The sequence below is a fragment of the Stigmatopora nigra genome, chromosome 11 (assembly GCF_051989575.1).
Source record: "Stigmatopora nigra isolate UIUO_SnigA chromosome 11, RoL_Snig_1.1, whole genome shotgun sequence".
NCBI classification, from domain to species: Eukaryota; Metazoa; Chordata; class Actinopteri; order Syngnathiformes; family Syngnathidae; genus Stigmatopora; species Stigmatopora nigra.
This window is the reverse complement of record NC_135518.1, coordinates 8,320,105-8,339,632: the sequence shown is the minus strand read 5'-3', so window position 1 is coordinate 8,339,632 and position 19,528 is coordinate 8,320,105. Positions and strand designations below refer to the sequence as shown.

Below are 19,528 nucleotides of genomic sequence, written 5' to 3'. Positions count from 1 at the left end.
GACCAAGTTCATACTTCTAATGTATCTCATATCATCTTTCCCAATTAGAATGAATTAAATATAACTAATTGATTTGTACATCCTTATAAAAGGGTGTAGGGGTGCTGGAGACTATTCCAGCCAACTGTGCCAATAGGCAGGGGGTACCCTGAATTGGTGGCCAGCCAATCACAGAGCACAAGGAGGAAAGTGATAATTCAAGCTCACCATCATACCTAGGGACAGTTACAGAGTGGTCAATCAGCCTAACATGCATGTTTTAGGGATGTGGGAGGAAACCGGAGTGCCCTTAGAAAACCCACGGAGGCACAGGGAGAACATGCACACTCCACACAGAATGGCTGGGACCCAGCGGGGAATGAATCATTCTGAAGCAACATGAAATTAACTAAAATATCTCAAATCTATAACTCTAGGAGGAAAACATCAATGTGTTAAGATATAGTTGATATTAAATCTGACAAGGGTTGCAAAAAAGCTTAAAAAAAACTTTTACTAGTCACTATGAGAGGCTGCTTCACCTCAATAAGAGTGTTTTGAGAAGATTGAAAATGCTGTATAACGGCCATATGTAGAGAGTGTCTTTCAAATTGTGTCTGGTTTCAGGCTTGTTCACCTGAATCAATATTTCCTTCAGCACTCATCTTGCCCCCTTTTTAGCTCTCTCTATATAATCGCAATGTCAATTGCAGCCTCAGCAGGGAGCCCATATGGAGGGCTCAGTCCTGAACTCGGCTCTCACAAAGACATCTGCAATTGTTGATGTCATGTTCCCGTGTGTCTTATATATTGTGACGACCTTGTCAGGGGAATATATCGTGCTGGGAAAACAGCAGTGCCCAATTCCAAACAGGCACCAAAGTGGCAGCAATTTGTCTCCCTTTCTGGTTGGTTAGCACAGAGATGAAGAACTTTTACATTTTTGAAATGCATAAAAAAATGACAAAAATATCTTTTACGTGAGATAGGGAATAAACCACACCAAAAATGATACACTTTTGTCAATCATATACTACCATATAAACAAAATGTGGTGCCCAAACCACATTAATAAAACATTAACTTTTTTCAATTCAAATAGAATTGAAACTTTTAACAAAATTAATGTCAATTATTCTGTCAGTAATACTTTGCTATTAAATAATTTCCTTTATTGAATTAAACTTAAGAACCGTACTTAATTTCTTCTAAATAGATCTTATAATAGGCATTCTTGCAATTATTTTTAAATAATGTATTTAATTTTCCGGCCGGATTGGTCACTAATGATTGTTTTGTTTATAATCATAGCAGAAGACATAATTTAGTTTGAAAAAATGCAAAAGTGTCATTGAAAATGAAATATTATGATCCCATTAACATAGTAGCACATTCAAATGAAATCAAGTATTTGCTATTCTGGATTCAGCTCACTATACGTCGGAATACGACCGAATCCTTTAATCAGGCAGAGGAGAAGCAGCATTTTGGGGGAGAGAGAGAGAGCGAGGGTTGAGCAAGATCGGATTTCTGCGCCGCTCTGTACCTTAATCCTGGATTGGCAACTGGATAACAGAAAGCCAGCTACGGAAAAGCACAATAACAGCTGTGGCATGGGATTGGCAGCTGGAGGTTGATGTGAAAGAAGGGGCCTTCTAGGGTGGAGTGAGGAGTACTTGCAGGGGGTATAAATACCTGCAGGAGGATGCAAAGTCTCTGGGAGTGACAGATGCTGACCTACCTGTTGTTGGGATGCAGGAAAGGGAGCAGAGGGATGCATGCTAGATAATGTTGTACAAGTTTAACGCAAAAACTCACTTGAATTTCTAGCCCGGCTTAGCATTTTCAGTGGAGAGGATATAAAAACATAAACATCACGCCAGATTTGAGGAACCCAAAAGAGGCAAAAGAAAGCGCTTCTAATGAAGTATAGAGTGAAAATGATCTATTTGTAAAAGGCAGGGAAAGCAGGCAGTACGAAAGGGATGGCGAGTTGAGAAGGAAAAGTTTAAAGTGCAGGTAAAGTGGACCGCATCAGACCAAATGACGTCCCAGTCATTTGGTGGCGAATCTTTCACGCCTCTAGCAGGAGAATCCCCACTGCCAATTTTCATGCACCACAGCTCTGGCGGCGACTGCCTGCCAAGCGCCTCCCACGGCCACAGCATGGTCTCTGCAGGTAAGTGGGCCTCAGTCTGGAACACTGACTTCATTCTTTTGGCCGCCACTTGCTTTGGCACAAGTTTTGAATGCATAACCAACAAGGAAGGAAGGATAAACATTGCCACTATTGCAATGTGAAGTAGCATCTCATGTTTCTGTGGAACTTTTACTTTTGAGCAGGTAGCTTTGCTGACACGTTCTACCATTAATGCCATTTGGACATTTGACTGTGAGTTAGGCTTGCTTTCTTCCGTATTTAAAAATAACAACAACTTCTTCAGTAAATGTAACACTACATTTTCAATAAAGGTAAATAGTAGTTGTTTTTCAATATGTGGGTTGTGATACTAATGAGAAAGAATACAATAAAATTCTTTTTATAATGTTCTTGACAAATCTATCAGTGCTCAGTATTTTAATGACATATTTCATTCATGATTTAATGACTTGTGATAATATAAGTTGTCCATAAAAATGGCAAATTGTATGAAAAAAATACTAAATAAGTACTATAATGAATGCAATAGTTTCTTTCTCTTTTCACGCTGTGTTTTCATTAAGTAAATAAGAGCACTACTCTTCCAACTACTAGAACTACTACATATAAATACTTAATTCTGTCAAGATGACAGATATTAATGGATAAATTAAATCCAGGTCAATGTCAGGTCAAGAAATTGCTATATAACTAATATAAAGGGCATTATAGAATGTAATTGATTGTTTTTGACAGGCTTAAACACATGCAATCTAGACCATGTATTGGAACGTTTAGCATCAATCTGCATTGCTGCATATACATAATTGCAAAATAAATGTCCATATAAAGTGCAGAAGTTAAAATAAAACTTAGAGTGGTGCAAGTAAAGTGGTGCGAATTAATCTCACCTATCAAAATGTCTATATTCTGTTTTAATAAGACAGAGTAAAATGTGACCCATTGTACCTCACAAATTGGAATCCCCGAATACTACTAACATCATTACTTATTAGTACTAGCTATGCAGAATTGAGTCACATTTTGTTCTATTCATACTAAAACAAGTTTTCATAATTGAAATACGCACAGGATGAAAATAACAAAGAATGATCATTTATGTCCATACTAGGCAGTATTGTTCAACAGTGTTCCCAACGATTGACTTCCTCAATTACTTGCATCACATCTCTTGACTATGATGTGAGAAGTCACATTGCCATTATGCCTTTATACCAAGTCTAGGCTTTCTTGTGTAATAATGTCATGCACATTACTTCCAATATACAGTCAGTCACACTCGACAGACAGAAAAGGCAAGAATCCCAATTATGTGACAAAGTGCAACCAATCAAATGTCTCCAACAAGTCATCTCAGTGCACTGTAACACGTTATTCCTTTTACTCAAGCCAAGCATTGTGGAAGACATTATTCTAAGCATCTTTGTTCGTGCCATTGGGTTTGGAAGTAATTTGGTTTGCTGCTAACCATGCCATGCATACAGAACAGTAAGGCCCTTACACTAAAGTTACAAAATCATCTCTCCTCTATTACCACCAGGATATATGAATTTGACTTTTTGTACATTCATTCATTTTTCATAATAATACACGTGTCACACGTGGGTCTATTGAGCTACTAAGTTTTAGATTGAGGAAAAAAAATGGCAGAATTTCAGGAGATAAGGCATTTTTAGTTGGACACTACCCTACAGTAATGGTTCTATTGTTGGAATTCTTTTTTGTCCAGTCTCATCTGGGCTGTCCTTGGGTCAGCAATCAAAGCGTTCCCAGATGCAACTGTCCACAAGCTCCCTTGGAAACCATCTTGGCAATAGCACCCCCAGCCTCCATTATCCTGTCACACCATGTCACTACAGCAACCAGCAAGCCACTTATGGAATTATGACAGGTAGATTGGTATTATGCTTACTTACTTTATCACCCAAAATTTGGGTTTGCTACATAAAAAAATCTTTTGTATTCATTTATTTAGTTTGTTAACTAGATGGATGAATCTTCCAGTGTTACACTGAACAAAAACATCTCATTTAATGGCAGTTGTGACCACGGGTGTCTGTGATGTATCTCCATTTACAGCTCAGGAGATGCTCTCTGCAAGTATTTCTCAGACATGCATCTTGCAAACATGTGGTGTTCCTCCACCGAACATGGTGAGCGCTGCAAACCCGCTGCAAGGTAATCACGCACTTTCAACAGTCCATTTAAAAACGACAAGTTGCATATCAACGGGAGCTCCATAGGAGCCATTTTTCAATTTTTCATTTTGAATGTTAAGGGAAAACACATCATTTATTTTAGTATGTAAAAAAGACACATTGATTTTCTTCCCCTGGATTTTTGGAATGAAATTTAAGAAAAGTCTGCTGACCATTAAAAAGATTTTGGTTTATATGCAGCCAAGGTTGAGAATGAACAAGCGAAAATAGTGATAAAATCGACAAACGCCTAAAGGGTTAAATGTCTACATTAATTTCAGTGCTGAACACTTCACTGGGCGCTCATATTTAAAATTTTATTATGACGCATGAAGAAGCAGAGTTTTTATTGTGAATTATGGATATCTACCAAAAAACAAACAGTTTGGAATGAAATTGTTCCCTTGTGCAATGTGAACTGTTTAATATTTAAACTAGAAGCAGAAAAACATTTTCTGTGTCAGAGTTACAAGTGCTATTATGAAATAATAATATAAGAAATAAAAACATTGTACACTTGGAGTGGCTGTCTTTATGTCATTGCCAAACAAAGTGTTATTTACAGTTCCTCTTGAGTCAGCTGTTCACATTTTAAAGACCCTGTTTCTAGCCAACTTATATGTGCAAGGCTTAAATTTATCATACAACCCACTTATTGGATTTGATCTAACAAAAGTGTCCAGTGAGGGCCGTGTAAGAGAAAATATCTTAATTTAGAAGACAGATATAGTTAGGTGAAGTCATACGATCGAAGCAAAATGGATGAGGAATATTTTATTTTCTGGCTTTTATTCTCATCTTAAAAATAATAAAATTGTGACACATGTCCCAAATGGAGGATTTAGCCAATATTATAAAGAAGCATGAGCTCAAAAACACAAAATAGAATAAAGTTAAGTGAATGAATTTACTTTGAAGAGTGGATAAAATTTAAGTTGTACCCGGTGATCAAAAATATCCTCACACATTTGAAACATAATAAAGAATGACTTTGTACAACAACCTTGATAGAATACGATGTTCCAACATCAACACTGCACTCTTAATGAGGAAATCACTTCTCTGGCTTATGTATAACAGCGTCAATTTCACCTTTACCCATTGATACACTACCTCATGGTACATTTTATAGTGAAAAGCTTCCTAAATGGATGTTTTTACATGACTGCCAGCAAGTAACAAGGGCATGGGTAGGCTCCAGCACCCCCTGTGACCTTTGCAGAGCTAAGCGAATCAGAAAATGAATGAATGGCTTTTTTTACATAAGATAAATAGTCCACTCTACAGTCATATATTTAATTATGCATTTTCACCACAGCTTATTCAGTTCACGGTCGTGGGGTGCTGGAGCCTATCCCATTTGACTCTTCACCATCAATATTTTGTATTCTCTCTTTTTAGCAGGATATTTTTAGGGGTCATTTGTAGCTCTAAAAATCAATGTTGAAGGACACAAGGGCGACCAGCTTTAGAATTAGACATCGCAACAGCAAATCGAAAGTGCTATTGAAACCACAATCAACACAATTCCCCTTTTCCCACTGACGTCCCAACCCAGCCCAAAAAAAAAAAACAGCTGCGTGGGCAACAGCATGATCAAGAAAGTCCAAATTCACTTTCTTCTCTATAATAACCAACCTTATGTCTTTACAGCTTCTAAGGTTTGTGCAACATGAAGTTGACACAAAAAAAAGAGAGAAAGAAAAAGAGACATTGACAACACACTGTTTGTTTCATTTCAGGGCTGGATGGCTTTAAAGAATGTGCTGTAGCTTGATAGAATAAAGAAACACTATTTTTGTGTGTAAAAAGAGAGGAACCATGTGGAATGGGGAGAAACAAACCAATTGACAAAGGAGGTTAAAATAGCAATACAAAATATAACTATGTGGAAAAAACACATGAAAAAATACCTAAGTGTTTTTGACAGAATGGATTTTTTTTCAATAATCCACAGTTTTTATTTTTTTAAGGTTGTCCTTCAATGATGTAAATTGAATCATTCAACCAAACCTAATGTATAAAGAAAAAAAATATAAAGAAAAGAAAAGTCTCCCACTTAAAATATATCAATTTCTCAAGGGAGAACTGTATGTAGCCAATCCATACAAATGTCTTAGCCATTGCTTTTTTTTTTTTTCATTTTTCAATTCATGTATGACGCACATTAAAAGGGGTGGGGGTTGAACCGTCCTTATTTTAAAATGTTGGACACTTTAAAAATAATACAATCGTTAATGCGAACCCACGTAGTATTGATCAAACACAGCGGTCAGCTGGTTGCATTGATTACCTTTGAAAAAGGGCTGTCATCTTCAATTCTTCTAAATGTCGATGTGACTGAATAGTCCAATCCATCCGTCCATTTTCCTTATCCTCACAAGGGTCACGAGGGTAGTGGACAGGAGACTTTGGACACTGAACTGGTTTGGCAACCAATACCAGTGCACACTGATTAGAATAAGAATTCATGCCCACATTCATACCTAGGGACAATCTAAAGCCAGGGTTCACCAAATGTAGTCCTTGAGGTCATCTATCCAGTTTGTTTTCCAGATCTCCCTTCTCCACACACCAGAAATAATCAGGCTCCTGGACAACTTCCTGTTGAGTTGATCATGTGATTCAGGCGTGTTGGCGAAGGGAGACATGCAAACAGTATTAGTGAGCCTGAATCTATAGTCTCAATCAGCCTAACATGCAGGAAAGTGTAAAAAAACACCACACAGAGAATCCTGTTCAACAACATAGTGTTAAAAATCAAGAATAACATTCTGCACCAAAAAAAATGAACTCCTGCATTGTACCTATCCACCCTCACCCACATTCTTTTTCTTAGTTTTATTTGATAATTATAGCAGAAACCTAAAAATAACACAAGTATCACCTGAAATCAGTAGCAAGGGTATGTTCTAAAAGGCCATATGTCACATTTACATAACTCATCAATACTTATCCTTACTATGAGTATTACCTTATGCAGATGAATGAACATTCAACAGGGTTAGTTCTTTAATGTTCTATTGACTAAGACCAGTTTTTCCTTTCTGCCCAGGTTCATTGACTCCATGCTTGTACAAGTTTCCCGACCCAGGTCTGAGCAGCAGTTCCTGTGCATTGAGCCACGGTTTTTCCTCGCTGCCCTCGGCCCTTCTGCTTACGGACGATGTCTCGGGGGGCTCCGCTGTGGGCGAGATGAAAGTGAACATCCAGAAGAAGAATATACGGGAGTTGGAGGACACCCCACCTATGGACTCCCCACAGATACAAGAACTGGAGATGTTTGCCAATGACTTTAAGATAAGGAGGATTAAACTTGGTGAGCATTATCACCAGATGACTTTTGCATGCCCGCATGTAGTTTCAGATTTAACGGCTGATATCAAATAAAGTATGATGTATTTTAATACAGAATGTCCTTGTAGTGTTGACATGGAGACAACTGATGCCAATCTAGAGTTATTTCCTGTTAAATTGCCAAAATCTTCCCTTAGTATGTTTGAAACTGACTGAAATGACCCCATTTTTATGTTTTGTGTGGGAATAGGCTACACTCAAACCAACGTGGGCGAGGCCCTGGCTGCCGTTCACGGTTCAGAGTTCAGTCAGACCACCATCTGCCGCTTTGAGAACCTGCAACTGAGCTTCAAGAACGCCTGCAAACTGAAAGCCATTCTGGCCAAGTGGTTGGACGAGGCCGAGCTTGCTCGAGGTGAGCGTGTCACCATTTCATCCCACCTCTTGTTCTACAATTTCCCTTCCTCTCACTTCCCCCTCCAGCTCTGAACAACGATAAAACTGGAATGAATGAGCGAAAGAGGAAAAGGAGAACAACCATCAGGTACAATGATAATTGTTTGAGGCTGCCCCTTGATTGGAGCTTTTAATGAGTTCATTATTCTCCACTTGAACTTTTATGCAGCCTGGGAGCCAAGGAGGCGCTTGAGCACACCTTTGTGGAAAAAAATAAGCCATCTTCCCAAGAAATCGCCCGGATAGCTAAAGGCCTCCATTTGGAGAAGGAGGTGGTTCGAGTGTGGTTCTGTAACAGGCGCCAGAGAGAAAAACGGGTCAAAACCAGCCTCAGTTCCTGCCTGGCCAAATTAAGTCCAAACTGCATCACCCAGATGAGTAAAACACTTCGGCCAATGATATAAACAACGGTAGAATTCCTTCTATTCCACCAGGCAGTGTCAAATGTCATTTTTTCTTGCCAAAGCTGATAGACAGGTCATAATGTCAAACCAAATGTTATTATTTTCAATACTAATTCATTCACTGCCATTGATAGTAGGTGTCAAATCAATTTTGACTGGGAGGACTGGTTGGTAGGGAATTATCACTCAGTCACTGCCAATGGCAGCGAATAAGTTTGCATGTGTGCCTTTGTACTACTTAAATGGTGTGATGTTATATTTGCAAGTAGAGATGCAGCTTTTGTTTCACTAATTTAAAGTGAGAGTAGTAGTAGTACGTAAAAAGTCGGAACTGAGGCAAAAAACTATTTATTCAGATTTAATATATATTAGATGTCGTTGTTAATAGCTGGAGGACAGACATTGTTAATATATTTTGGGTGGCTGTAATGTGCCAAGTGCACAATACATTTTGCCAACTATAATACATCACACATAGTAATTTATATAGATACCAAACTAACTGTTTTTTAGCTGCCGTGATGTCAAATGTCTTAACGCAGGTTTGCTAAGTGAAAAAGTTCACAAAAAATGCTGTTTCATATGCACACTATTGTTACTGTTCTCTCTTATTTTTATATTCAAAGGGAACTCATGAAAACAACTTACAAACTGTCTTTTTTTTATGTGTGACCATTATGATGGCTTGGTTTATGGGCAATGTACTTTTGCAGACCAAAAAGTAAATGGGACAACTACTCCGCCTGGTGTTGTAAATAATTTACTGCAGTCGCAACGCTTGACTCGTGAATAATTGAGCATTTGTTTAGTACTAGTATTACATATTCCCCAACTTCAACTTTTGATCATTGATATGACAAATATACACATCACGTTCTACCAGAAGAAATTTTATTAATTATAAAATCCCATTTACAGCATCAGTAATTAAAGAAACAAGTGTACACATCCAAATTAAAACAGAACTTTCAAATCCAATTGTCAAGGATGTTTACACTTTCTCAAAAGATGTTTGCAAATGATTTTATTAGTTAATTCTGCATGTGCGACACAAGCAAAAACTAAAATTTAACCAAAAAAATGGGCTAAACAGGAAGAGAGCAACAATGTAAAATCCATAGACGATTAACGATGTCCGAGTCAGCTTTGTCTTGTGAAGAGAATAAATTCTTGCATCACAGTGACAGTCTTTTGCAGTGTTTGAATTTAAAAAAGCATAACTGCACAGCAGCTAAGAGAGAAGAGGGACGGCAGGACATACACCATCCCACAGTCGCTAAAGAACTCCCAAGGTTTATACAATAATATAAAGAATAACCAAGAAAATCCCAGAAACGCTCATATGATAATTCAGTATGGAACGGTATGTGGCTTCCTATTCCTTAGTACAACAAGTCAGCGGTATCAATTACATGCCTCAGAAAATATATAGTTTTATCATCTCCAATTACTCGCTTAATTTTGTAAAGTTTGGGGGGAAAATATCACAGAGAAGCAAACAGGTATCAAGTTTCAGTACATTTAAATGACTTGCATATGCGTTGTAGCCCTTAAGATAAGAAGGAACTATGCCGTAAACAGGAGTGCACGTTGCTTCCATCTTTTTTAGAGTCGTATATTGTTTATCCAGCTCTCGGCTGTGGCCTCACTAATGTCATAATAAATATTTCAACTAAACTGGGGCAGGAGACAGTAATGTGTCCGTCAAAGACTCTCTGTGTGTTTTTGCGAGTATGTGCGTGCAACCGTTGAACCTTTGATAAAACCACTGTCCATCGCCGTATGAAAAGACACAAGATTGATCCCAGTATGTTAGTCCACGCCGAGGGCACGTAGCTGTCTCTCGATCTCCTCGTCAGACATGGTGGATTTTTTAGATGCGGCGGCGCCACCGGGGAGGCTTTTTCCTGCAGCTGGAGCTCGGACCATCTGCGTACACAGGGGGGAAAAAAATGACAATGTGTTTACTGGCAGCTCCTTTTGTCCAGCGGGTACAATAAATGACAAAATCCAGATGACAATTTGGAATTTAACTGCAATTCAGAAGCCATGGGAGATTTCTATTCTTATTGTGCTCCCACTTAATAGAAAATGCAATAACTTACACTGGCCACATAGGGGAGCCTTATACAAGGCAGGCAGGTGGCCTTATACAGAGACTCTTTGCAGACATGAAACTTGGTGGAAACTGACTAAATGCTATTTTGATGTGGAATTCTTTACCTTTCCTGAGATCTCGATACCAATTTCATCCAAGACCTGGTTGACAATGTCTTGAGATTCTTCTTCATCTCCAGATTCACCCAAAAAGTCATCCAAGGTGTCGTTTACTGCACAAGAAAGGGAGAATAATTACAAGAAGAACTACAGATGTGTGTCTAAACAGCAGTTTGTCCATCCTCAAAATACACACGCATAAAAATATGTGTACGTACTCATATCTTCCGTCATGTCCATTTTCATGTTTTCTTTCGTGAAATCTTGCATGGTCTTTATTGTCTTCTGTGGATCCATCTTTTTGTTCACCGCTTGCATTGTCTGCCAAATGGATTGGGGATACAAGTTTAGCATTGCTGACATGCAAAGGATGAAATTATATCACATAGTAATAGTGCTTAGGAGTTGTATTTAGGTTGGGAGTCTGCCAGTCTTTTAGTGCAGAAAATACAGTTACTCGTCACATATACAATTTCATTAAATCCCACACAAAAGGTCAAGAAAATACCTTAGCTGTGGAAGACATGGCACCGGCCATCTTCATTTGGGAGTTCATGACCTTGGTCTGAGTAGACATGGAGGTGACTTTGGAGCTCACGGCATACGTGCGGTTCTTCTGCTTCCTCAACTCGACCAACTGCTTGGCAAGGATCTTACACGCCTCCCGGTTCCCACTTTTTGCCATTTTCTTGATCTCTGCTTCCTGGAGAGGAGAATTAATATTGCAGGAGTTTCTGGATATTAAGTGCATAAAGCAGGCCTCCTATCGACATTTGTAATTATGAACCCTCCTTTTTAGTTCAAGACGGAAAATCCAACACCACATCATTTTACTCGCAGGGTATGTGAAGTCTGTTGCATTACAAATGTAAAGCCTTGAAATAAACCAAGTGTTGATAAACCAACAAACATCCCCTCTCAAAATCTCAAGGGAATTACTGCATGTACAAATATAGACATTAAAGCCACAGTCAACACACTTTAGGTCACATACAGTGCCACGCAAACCCACTCTTTTAGCTTTGGTAAACACCAGAATATACAGGAATGCCCAGAGGCTTCATAGTCATGCGTGTGTGGATACACTTCCCAAGAGACAATGGTAGAGCTCCAGGTTAAAAGAAGCTGGTCAGGCCTGTGAGCTGTTGGTTTTTTTTAAGTGTGCCTGTTATTCTGGATAGGAGAAAATCAATTATTCATGTTTGAATCAAGGCTGGCAGAGACACCAGACTGAGTATGTGATAAATTAGTGTCAGACCTGCTGTGAAAGTCTACAACAACTTAATGGAAATTTGGGGAGAGAGGAAAAAAAAAGGAAGGTGTGCATCACACTCATAGGAGCTCGTGGGCATTAAAAAGTCCGTTGTACCAACAAAATCTGTTCCAAACGAAAAGACCCAACTTTGCCTGAGGTATATGTGAAATGAAGGGTGTCGAAATGTGTATCCGACAACTGTGAGCCTTAAGGCAGATAGATTGATCCGTGAAGAACAGATGGACAATGTGTTGCTGCAGTGGTCATTCCTTAGGCTAATTCCTACCTAATATTTATATGAACTCAGAGGCATCTAAAGGGAAGTTTATGATTTGTTAATGTCTTCTATGTTATTTCAAGTGATCAAATGAAGAAAACCATGAGGTACATCACAAAAAAATCCCTTTTTGATAAGAACTACTTAAAATAACATGCAAGTGGGGTTAAAAAAAACCCTGAGTAATTAGCGTAAATGTGAAATTAAAACCTTGTCCCCTTGGGAAGTAATTATGTCCTGTGTGATATTTACTTAATACAAAAGAGGCAAAAGGACACGCCTGTTTCTTTTTTTTTGTGGCGGCAAGAGGAAATGTTGAGCGCTGCGTGCAAATAGCCTTATCGCGATGTGTGTGGAGTGTGTATGTGGATATGAGATAAAGAGGAATAGTAGTTGCATGATTTGCCCGCAGCAAAGCCACATCATCTAATCCATCATGTCTCTTAATTGAGAGCCATTAATTCAACGGACATAATCCCTGCAGTAGCAAATTGCACTGAGTTGGTCTCTCTGGTTCAATCTGAATTGCAAGGAAACTCTAGTTGGATATTGATGCAATATGTGGGAAAAAAATATGGGTTAAATGGTCCAAGTATAGTAGTTCTTTTAAATGAGTCTCACCATTTGCTTTTCTTGCTTCTCCAAGGCATTTCTGTCTCTTGTGATCTGTCTCTGGGTGCCGCGTAACTCCCTGGACTGCTCCTTGATGATTTCTTAAAGACAGAACATTGGATATAAAGCGCTTGGACCAAAAGTTGCCCTTTAAAAACACAGCAGGAATGGAAAAAACTCTTGAGAAGTTAAAAGCAAAAAAGGACATGTAGAATCAATAATAATAAACAATTAATGCATCTTTACAGCTGACAAAATCATAACAACTGTAAACTCCTCTTTCAACTGTTACTGCATTAAAGAGGATGTAGGAATGGCTAAAAAGTGATTTTTTTATTGATTAGGTTGCTTTTGTGTTTTCTAAAGCACTTTAATATAGGCGATTATCTATCTGTATATACTAGAAATGTCAAATATGCCAGTAGTTTTATTAGTAAGCAAGCCGTCCATTAGCAACTCAGCAACTATGGACTAATCGTTTGCATCACAACTGAGTCATCTTAAATGGAATCATGTGAGACAAAACAACATGCAAAACAAGTCAAGCAATTGTGTGAACAAACAAACAAACAAACTGTGTAAAAAAAATACAGTTCACAAATTGCAGGAAATAGCTTCATATTGATAGGAATTCTTAATTTTAATATTGGTAAATTTTCTAGAGAACAATTTATCATTAGGGCATAGGGAAAAAAAGAGAAAATGCAGGATGATCAACAGAGCAGAAGCTCCAACAAGCTGCTTTATCAAAGACCATCTTTTCCATAGTCTACAAAGAAAAAAATCAATATATCAAATATTTGCAGGGTGATGAAGAGTGGAATCCAATTCACTCAATGATGGAATCCATGAAAAAGGGAGAGGCATAATCCTCCAGAATAGGAGGGGGATCTTATGGAGCGACCCCTTAAAAAATGCCTTTTATGGAGCGAAGGTTTTCCTTAAACTTGGTAGAACCACGTCACGTCACGTTGGACCACTTGCAGGAGCGAAACTTGAAAACGTAGTCGGTGACGCAGCATCAACGTTTTCAAGTGGGAGGGATACTGTCCTACAAATACAAGTGATCAAGCCCCCCCACCACTGATTTTCCAATCACCTATTAAGCAGAAACTATTTCCAACCCAAGGCCACAAACGATGCGATGAAACAAGGAAGGATTTGATGGATTTTACAGAGAGGAAAAAGCTCAAAAGTACTGACATTGGCTTGATAACACCCAGTTGATGGTAAGAAACTAATGTGGACCACTACAACCTTAGGAGAACTTTGGGAGGAGTAGGTAGGTGCTTGAAAAATAATTTCATTTTAATGCCATAACTACTTTATTTGGCCTTATTTTGGGGTGTAGGAGACTGAGAATTTTTGGGGGTCATTTTTTCCTATAGTCTACTCCTGCACTCTATAATCCCATTTAAGTATGGTTTAAATTATTAATTAGTTTTGACAGGCTTTTGACCTTGTCATGCTTGATTATATAGCCTGAGGAAAATACTTTTTAAATTGAGAGATCACTCAGATTTTTGACAATTTTCTACATTTTATTATACATATCTCTCTGTCATGAAAACAGGACAAGGCATGCTGATTTATCCAAATAACAAGATAGATCGATCGATCTATCGATAGAAAGATAGATACAGATGATAAATTATGATTTGCTTAATTTAAATGTAAAATTCAAACGGAAATATGAATACTGCAATGTGTGTTTTTTAAAGAAGGGCATAATAATCACTAATATTGAAAACTAAAATCCCCTTTAGGGGAATACTGGATAATCGAACAATTTTATGACAATCCAAGCCATTTTAGAAGCTGACATGCATGTATTAATTTATCATTTACATTCAAATGTCTATTTCCTAAAACTATAGACGTCATGTTGAGAGTAACAATGTTTGTGTCCTATGACTCATGGAACATCCGAAACAAGTCAAACGAGTTCAAAACAAGGCTAACTTGGAGCTAAAAACAAGATCAATCGGCTTCTCACACAAAACTTACCATCGACTGTCTTCTTCTTGAAAAGGGAAGCCATCGTGGCGTAAACAAGCAGTCTTGTTGGTAGGATAGAACGGCCGAGTAGTATTTTTGTTTAGCAGCCTAGCTGTGTGTCTTGGTCTTTCTTCCTGGTTGACTTTCTGTTGTCGGCGACGAGGTCCTCCCTCAGCTGACTGGCTGGACCGCTTTGGATGACGTAGAAATGCTGCCTTCACTTGTACTACGTGAAGCATCCCATTTCAATTTTCAATGAATTAAACAAGGACGGTGAGCGGTTGTTGTGACTTTTAGAATAAAGAAATTATGTATATTCGGACATTTAGTGCGTAATGGCTGCATATTGAAGTAGTGTTGCTGTCAGGGTAGTAGTATTCTCGTTTCCACAATTAAATTGGGCATTGAAGGCAGCACCAAAACCAGTATAATGTGATTTCAAAAATAGATTAATATTACTGCTATAAATTAAACAAACTATGGAAATGTGACTATATTTAATTAAAAAGTTTACATGGACCTTGCTTTCTGGGCCACACGTAGACGCCAGGTCTTGATTATGATTGTGGTATTCTTTAAATTGTATAAATTGTATTTTTGTATATATCATGAATTATTACATAGAATTACAAAAATTACAGAAAAAATACTAATATTAAAAGGAATTACAAATGAAATCATCTCTGGTGATAGTCCCTAATAACATTCTATTGTTTTTTTACCTAAATCATGGCTTTCCATTCAAAACAAATGCCATCCATAATACTAAAATTGTTATATTGTTCCAGTACATTGATTATGTTGAAATGTAGAAGCAACAACAACTGAACACATGTTATCACATCCTCTTCTCCCTCAATTTCATTCCATATCTCATAATCCCAAGGGATGAGAGCTTCCCTTCCCCTCTATTGTGTATTCATATTCTCCTATTTCATAGTGATGCTAAGGGCAACTTTATGTGGCGAGGTGGGACTCATGAACCATAACCAACTCAATTTAGTGCATGTGATTATCTATGTGTGTTAGTTCTGCTGGTGGCAGAAATGGTACGAGATGCCCAGTTATGGGTCTAGGGTGAGAGGGAGGGGTTGACTTTGTGGAGGAGGAGGATGGGTAGCCCACAGCTCTTCTATCTCCGAGTAAGTGTGTGCGCAGCAGCATGCCGTCCTGAGGCGTTGTTCTTGTTAAGGTTATTAGAGAAGATGTTTGCCACTAATCATTGGAGCACTACAGGGACCCCCCACTAAATGGGCTTATCATCACTTGGTCTCAGCAGTGATGAATTGGCCCTGAGCATTGAAGGCTCCTCCAGGTATAAACCCTTGCATTTGTTGGCATCTTGGCTGGTGAAAAGTAGCACAGTGTCAAGCATGCATTTATTAAAATTTACTGAATTATTGTTTTTTAATTAGAATTAAAAATGATCTGTAATGGACATTTTCACACTGGACATCAACAAGCGTCACATGGCAAACATAATAATCTTTAGGGGTGGCCGTATATTTTAATATCCTTGAAATTCCAAATTCGTCACCAATCTTTGCGTTCACTGTGCAAAAAGGGTTTAATCTGTATTTTATTATCTCTTATCGGTGAAGTACTTTTATTTCCAATTTGCCTCTATTAAATCGCATCCAACAACAATACCTACAGTCTATATATTATTTTGCCTAGGGGCAAAGTATATGGGGCGCACACACACACACAGTGGAGAGACTTTCATGTGTGAAATGAGAACTCTGAACAATCCGCGGGAGTCACGGCCGTAAAGCTATTCAACTTTGAGGTATTATTGAACAAGCCAACTGAATCCCTGCGTTTGATGTCTATCAAGTTGATGTAGGGTCATAACAACTCTTTTCCTCCTCTGTACAGATGAACCCACAACCAATGACCAGACTGATGGGTGCCTTATGGAACTGAAACTTAGGGGTCCACAAAAAACCTTCCAGAATCATTGTATAGTGTTTTCTGTACCAAAAAGCAATAAAAAGGGAAAATATCCTTCCAGATTGTACTGTCCATGTAAAAAGATATTAGTTTATGTGACAATATGGATACTTCACAAACATGTTTTGTACTGATTACAGAACGTAACTAACTCAAATAACATCACAGTAAAACAATATAATATTAAAAGTGCATTATGTGCCTACACACTCCTTGTACTGTGCACCCAATGCTCTGCTTCTCTGGTTGAAATACCACATATTCCTTCTTTTGTTTCTATATTGTCAGGTAATAGAATTTCAAGTACATAACACTCGATGGGACGAAGATACATTTGCTATCTCCGGCATAAATTCCAAATAATAATACGACAACATATGTGTCTTATATCTTTGAGTATTCCTTTGTTGCTGGCGCGAAACAAGTCTGAAATATGTCCGTATGCAAACGCAGAGCAACACGGGGGTTTGATGGGAGGCTGGGGACTTTGAAACCCAACGCCATTGTCTGATGGATGGATTCAACAATGGTACTCAATTAGAGGTACGATACTGTAGAACAAGGCAGGAATCAAATAAATACGGCCTGCCACGATGAAACGTCACATAAAAATGGAGGGCTAATTGATGGCGAAACACAGGGGGAGCTGATTGAAACACGTATTGCGACTTAGAAAGCAACTTAGACTGACATCTGGATGTCAGCGGGCGGCCGAGAGGAATGATGCAGGATGCGTGAAGAAGATGGTGAAGGCAACAGGGAGGACGAGGATGAACCAATAAATCGACGGAGAGCCTCCACTCGTGGGAAGACTCCAGTCACGCTTGCTGGCATCAAGTGGCATCAGGGAATTGTGGGTAATGAGAGATTATTCCCCCCTACTGTGCTTGCTCATCATCACTTCCAACCCCCGCCTGGTGAACTTCATGTGTAGAACATGTGTAGGTAGACGTGCGCCATGCATCTAGCACGGTTTTGTGCGTGAGGTCAAATTGTCATATGCTATTGCGTGAACATGCTGCTGGCACCAATTTTGGATCTCACACATGGAAGCTCCAATGACGCTGACTTTCATCCACAGGTCCATTTTGCCCAAGGAGGTCAATCTGATAGAGCCAACATGCATTAAACCATCTCTCCTAAGGCTATGAGCATGTGCACTCATCTTCATCCAGGAGCTAAGCAAGATGGAGACTGGTGGTCCCAGCAGGAGTCCAGCTCAGACACACCGTCAGCATGAGGGAATTAAAGTCATTATGACTGGAAGGGCAATAGAGGACAAGTTATTCACTCTGTAAATGAAGGTGAAGGTTTAAAAAGTAGTTGGAGGGGACTAATACATTAAATAGTCGGTGCCATTAGTCAAATGTGAAATTTAGGTATTCCATTAAATGGTGGACATGCTTAATAACCACAAAAAAACAAATATATTCATGTTCAGGTCAGGTTATGTTTGTAAAAGATGGAATTATAGGTTAGTAATATAAATTAATTGAGTCAATATTACTATTAGTTGCTTTTGAAATGTTTCCATTTCAGTAAAATATACTTTTGTAATGGAGATACTATTGATTGCATTGTGTTACTATTGATTACACTTTTAGACATGCATACACAAATTTATACTTTTTTTTTCTTTTTCCTGCCACATTTTCAGAAAAGAAAATTCTGCTGATGAGGATATCAAAACCACAAAAAGGAAATTTGCTATTATAAATGACAATCAATGTGAAATACATGCATTAGATTGGCTAAAATTGTGCAGGAATTACAGAATATTATTTGACCATTAGTTCAGAAGTAATTATGAGCTCCACACATTTTTTTTCAAGCTATTTGTTTATGCAACAATTATCATGTGGAAATTGGAAGCCTGAGATTTGTATACTTTAATTTCATGCATATTCAGGACAGAAAACAGCAACATTCCCTCTAAATGTGTATATTGTATTTTGTTTCCATGAGTTTGCTGTGGAATTTTAGATTAAATGTTTAATGCATGTCAAAATAGTATTTAACCCTCAAACATGGAACCCTCTGTATCACTGGATGGATCCCCCACCGTCGAAATGACCCCCCATTTGAGACTACATCATCTCATTAACTTTAAGCCAGCAGCCAGGGCAGCTTCATTATCTTCACAGGCGCAGAATGAGTGGTAAAACTGGAGGATAGACTAAGTAATTATGTGCTTTTCAAGCAAGGTCGGCATTGAGACTCTGCGGGAATAGCCAATACATACTTATATCTAATCTGGCCACTTTGTTACAAGAGCGTGTGCCGTTGCGCATACAAGTGCCTCTATTTGCCTTTGCAATCAAATCCCTAATTATCATTTAGATCTTCATTAATGACAAGAACAATTAAACTGGAATGTTCAAGTCTGAGTGAATGTGAATTTGAAAGAAGGTTTCTTTGTTGTGTAAAAAAAGATCTGGGATGTATTTCATTTGAAACTTCATTAACGTCCAAATGACTGTCTTTTTCTCATTAAAATGCTTCCAAATTACAAATAACCTTAATGTGTTAGATTGTGTCTCTGACTGATTTTGACATACTATGTACTACACTATGGTGTATAATGTGCAACTATACTATACTGCAAATTAGCTGGAAATGTTGTACATTATGTTGAATTGTCTCTAAAACCTCTTGGAATTAATACTAATAATATATTGGATCCTAATAGGTATTTCCAAGGATGCATACAGCATATATTAT

At 38.2% G+C, this 19,528-nt stretch overlaps 3 protein-coding genes across 4 annotated transcripts in view; 1 reads left to right on the top strand and 2 right to left on the bottom strand.

The window, feature by feature from the left end:
- htr1fa (5-hydroxytryptamine (serotonin) receptor 1Fa) overlaps positions 1 to 6,975 on the bottom strand; it is a 40,341-nt gene extending 33,366 nt beyond the window's left edge. Inside the window, exons 1-2 of one of the 2 annotated variants that reach the window (XM_077728090.1) lie at positions 6,853 to 6,932; positions 6,632 to 6,761 (exon numbers count right to left, since the gene is read on the bottom strand). The gene's annotated coding sequence lies outside the window, so the exon portion shown is untranslated. Of the gene's footprint in view, positions 1 to 6,631 lie in introns of both variants that reach the window. The other variant, XM_077728089.1, reaches the window with a different exon arrangement.
- On the top strand, positions 1,702 to 9,627 carry pou1f1 (POU class 1 homeobox 1). The gene is made up of 7 exons (XM_077728091.1): positions 1,702 to 2,158; positions 3,870 to 4,031; positions 4,220 to 4,318; positions 7,394 to 7,657; positions 7,886 to 8,050; positions 8,119 to 8,179; positions 8,261 to 9,627. The coding sequence occupies exons 1-7, from the start codon at positions 2,023 to 2,025 to the stop codon at positions 8,493 to 8,495; spliced, it is 1,122 nt and encodes a 373-aa protein (XP_077584217.1). The 5' UTR covers positions 1,702 to 2,022; the 3' UTR covers positions 8,496 to 9,627.
- chmp2ba (charged multivesicular body protein 2Ba) lies at positions 9,370 to 15,054 on the bottom strand. The gene is made up of 6 exons (XM_077728092.1): positions 14,864 to 15,054; positions 12,866 to 12,957; positions 11,221 to 11,415; positions 10,931 to 11,033; positions 10,719 to 10,825; positions 9,370 to 10,424 (listed from the first exon to the last, which is right to left on the bottom strand). The coding sequence occupies exons 1-6, from the start codon at positions 14,895 to 14,897 to the stop codon at positions 10,308 to 10,310; spliced, it is 648 nt and encodes a 215-aa protein (XP_077584218.1). The 5' UTR covers positions 14,898 to 15,054; the 3' UTR covers positions 9,370 to 10,307.
- Positions 15,055 to 19,528: the final 4,474 nt, after the last annotated feature.

Bases quoted from the DNA above. Each gene is read 5' to 3' on its own strand.
- pou1f1 (XM_077728091.1), top strand. From the start codon at position 2,023: ATGACGTCCCAGTCATTTGGTGGCGAATCTTTCACGCCTCTAGCAGGA. The intron at 2,159-3,869 runs GTAAGTGGGCCT...TTTTTTGTCCAG, and splicing joins CCACAGCATGGTCTCTGCAG to TCTCATCTGGGCTGTCCTTG. The intron at 8,180-8,260 runs GTACAATGATAA...ACTTTTATGCAG, and splicing joins AAAAGGAGAACAACCATCAG to CCTGGGAGCCAAGGAGGCGC.
- chmp2ba (XM_077728092.1), bottom strand. From the start codon at position 14,897: ATGGCTTCCCTTTTCAAGAAGAAGACAGTCGATG. The intron at 11,034-11,220 runs GTATTTTCTTGA...TCCATTTGGCAG, and splicing joins CCATGTCTTCCACAGCTAAG to ACAATGCAAGCGGTGAACAA. The intron at 10,826-10,930 runs GTACGTACACAT...TTTCTTGTGCAG, and splicing joins GGACATGACGGAAGATATGA to TAAACGACACCTTGGATGAC.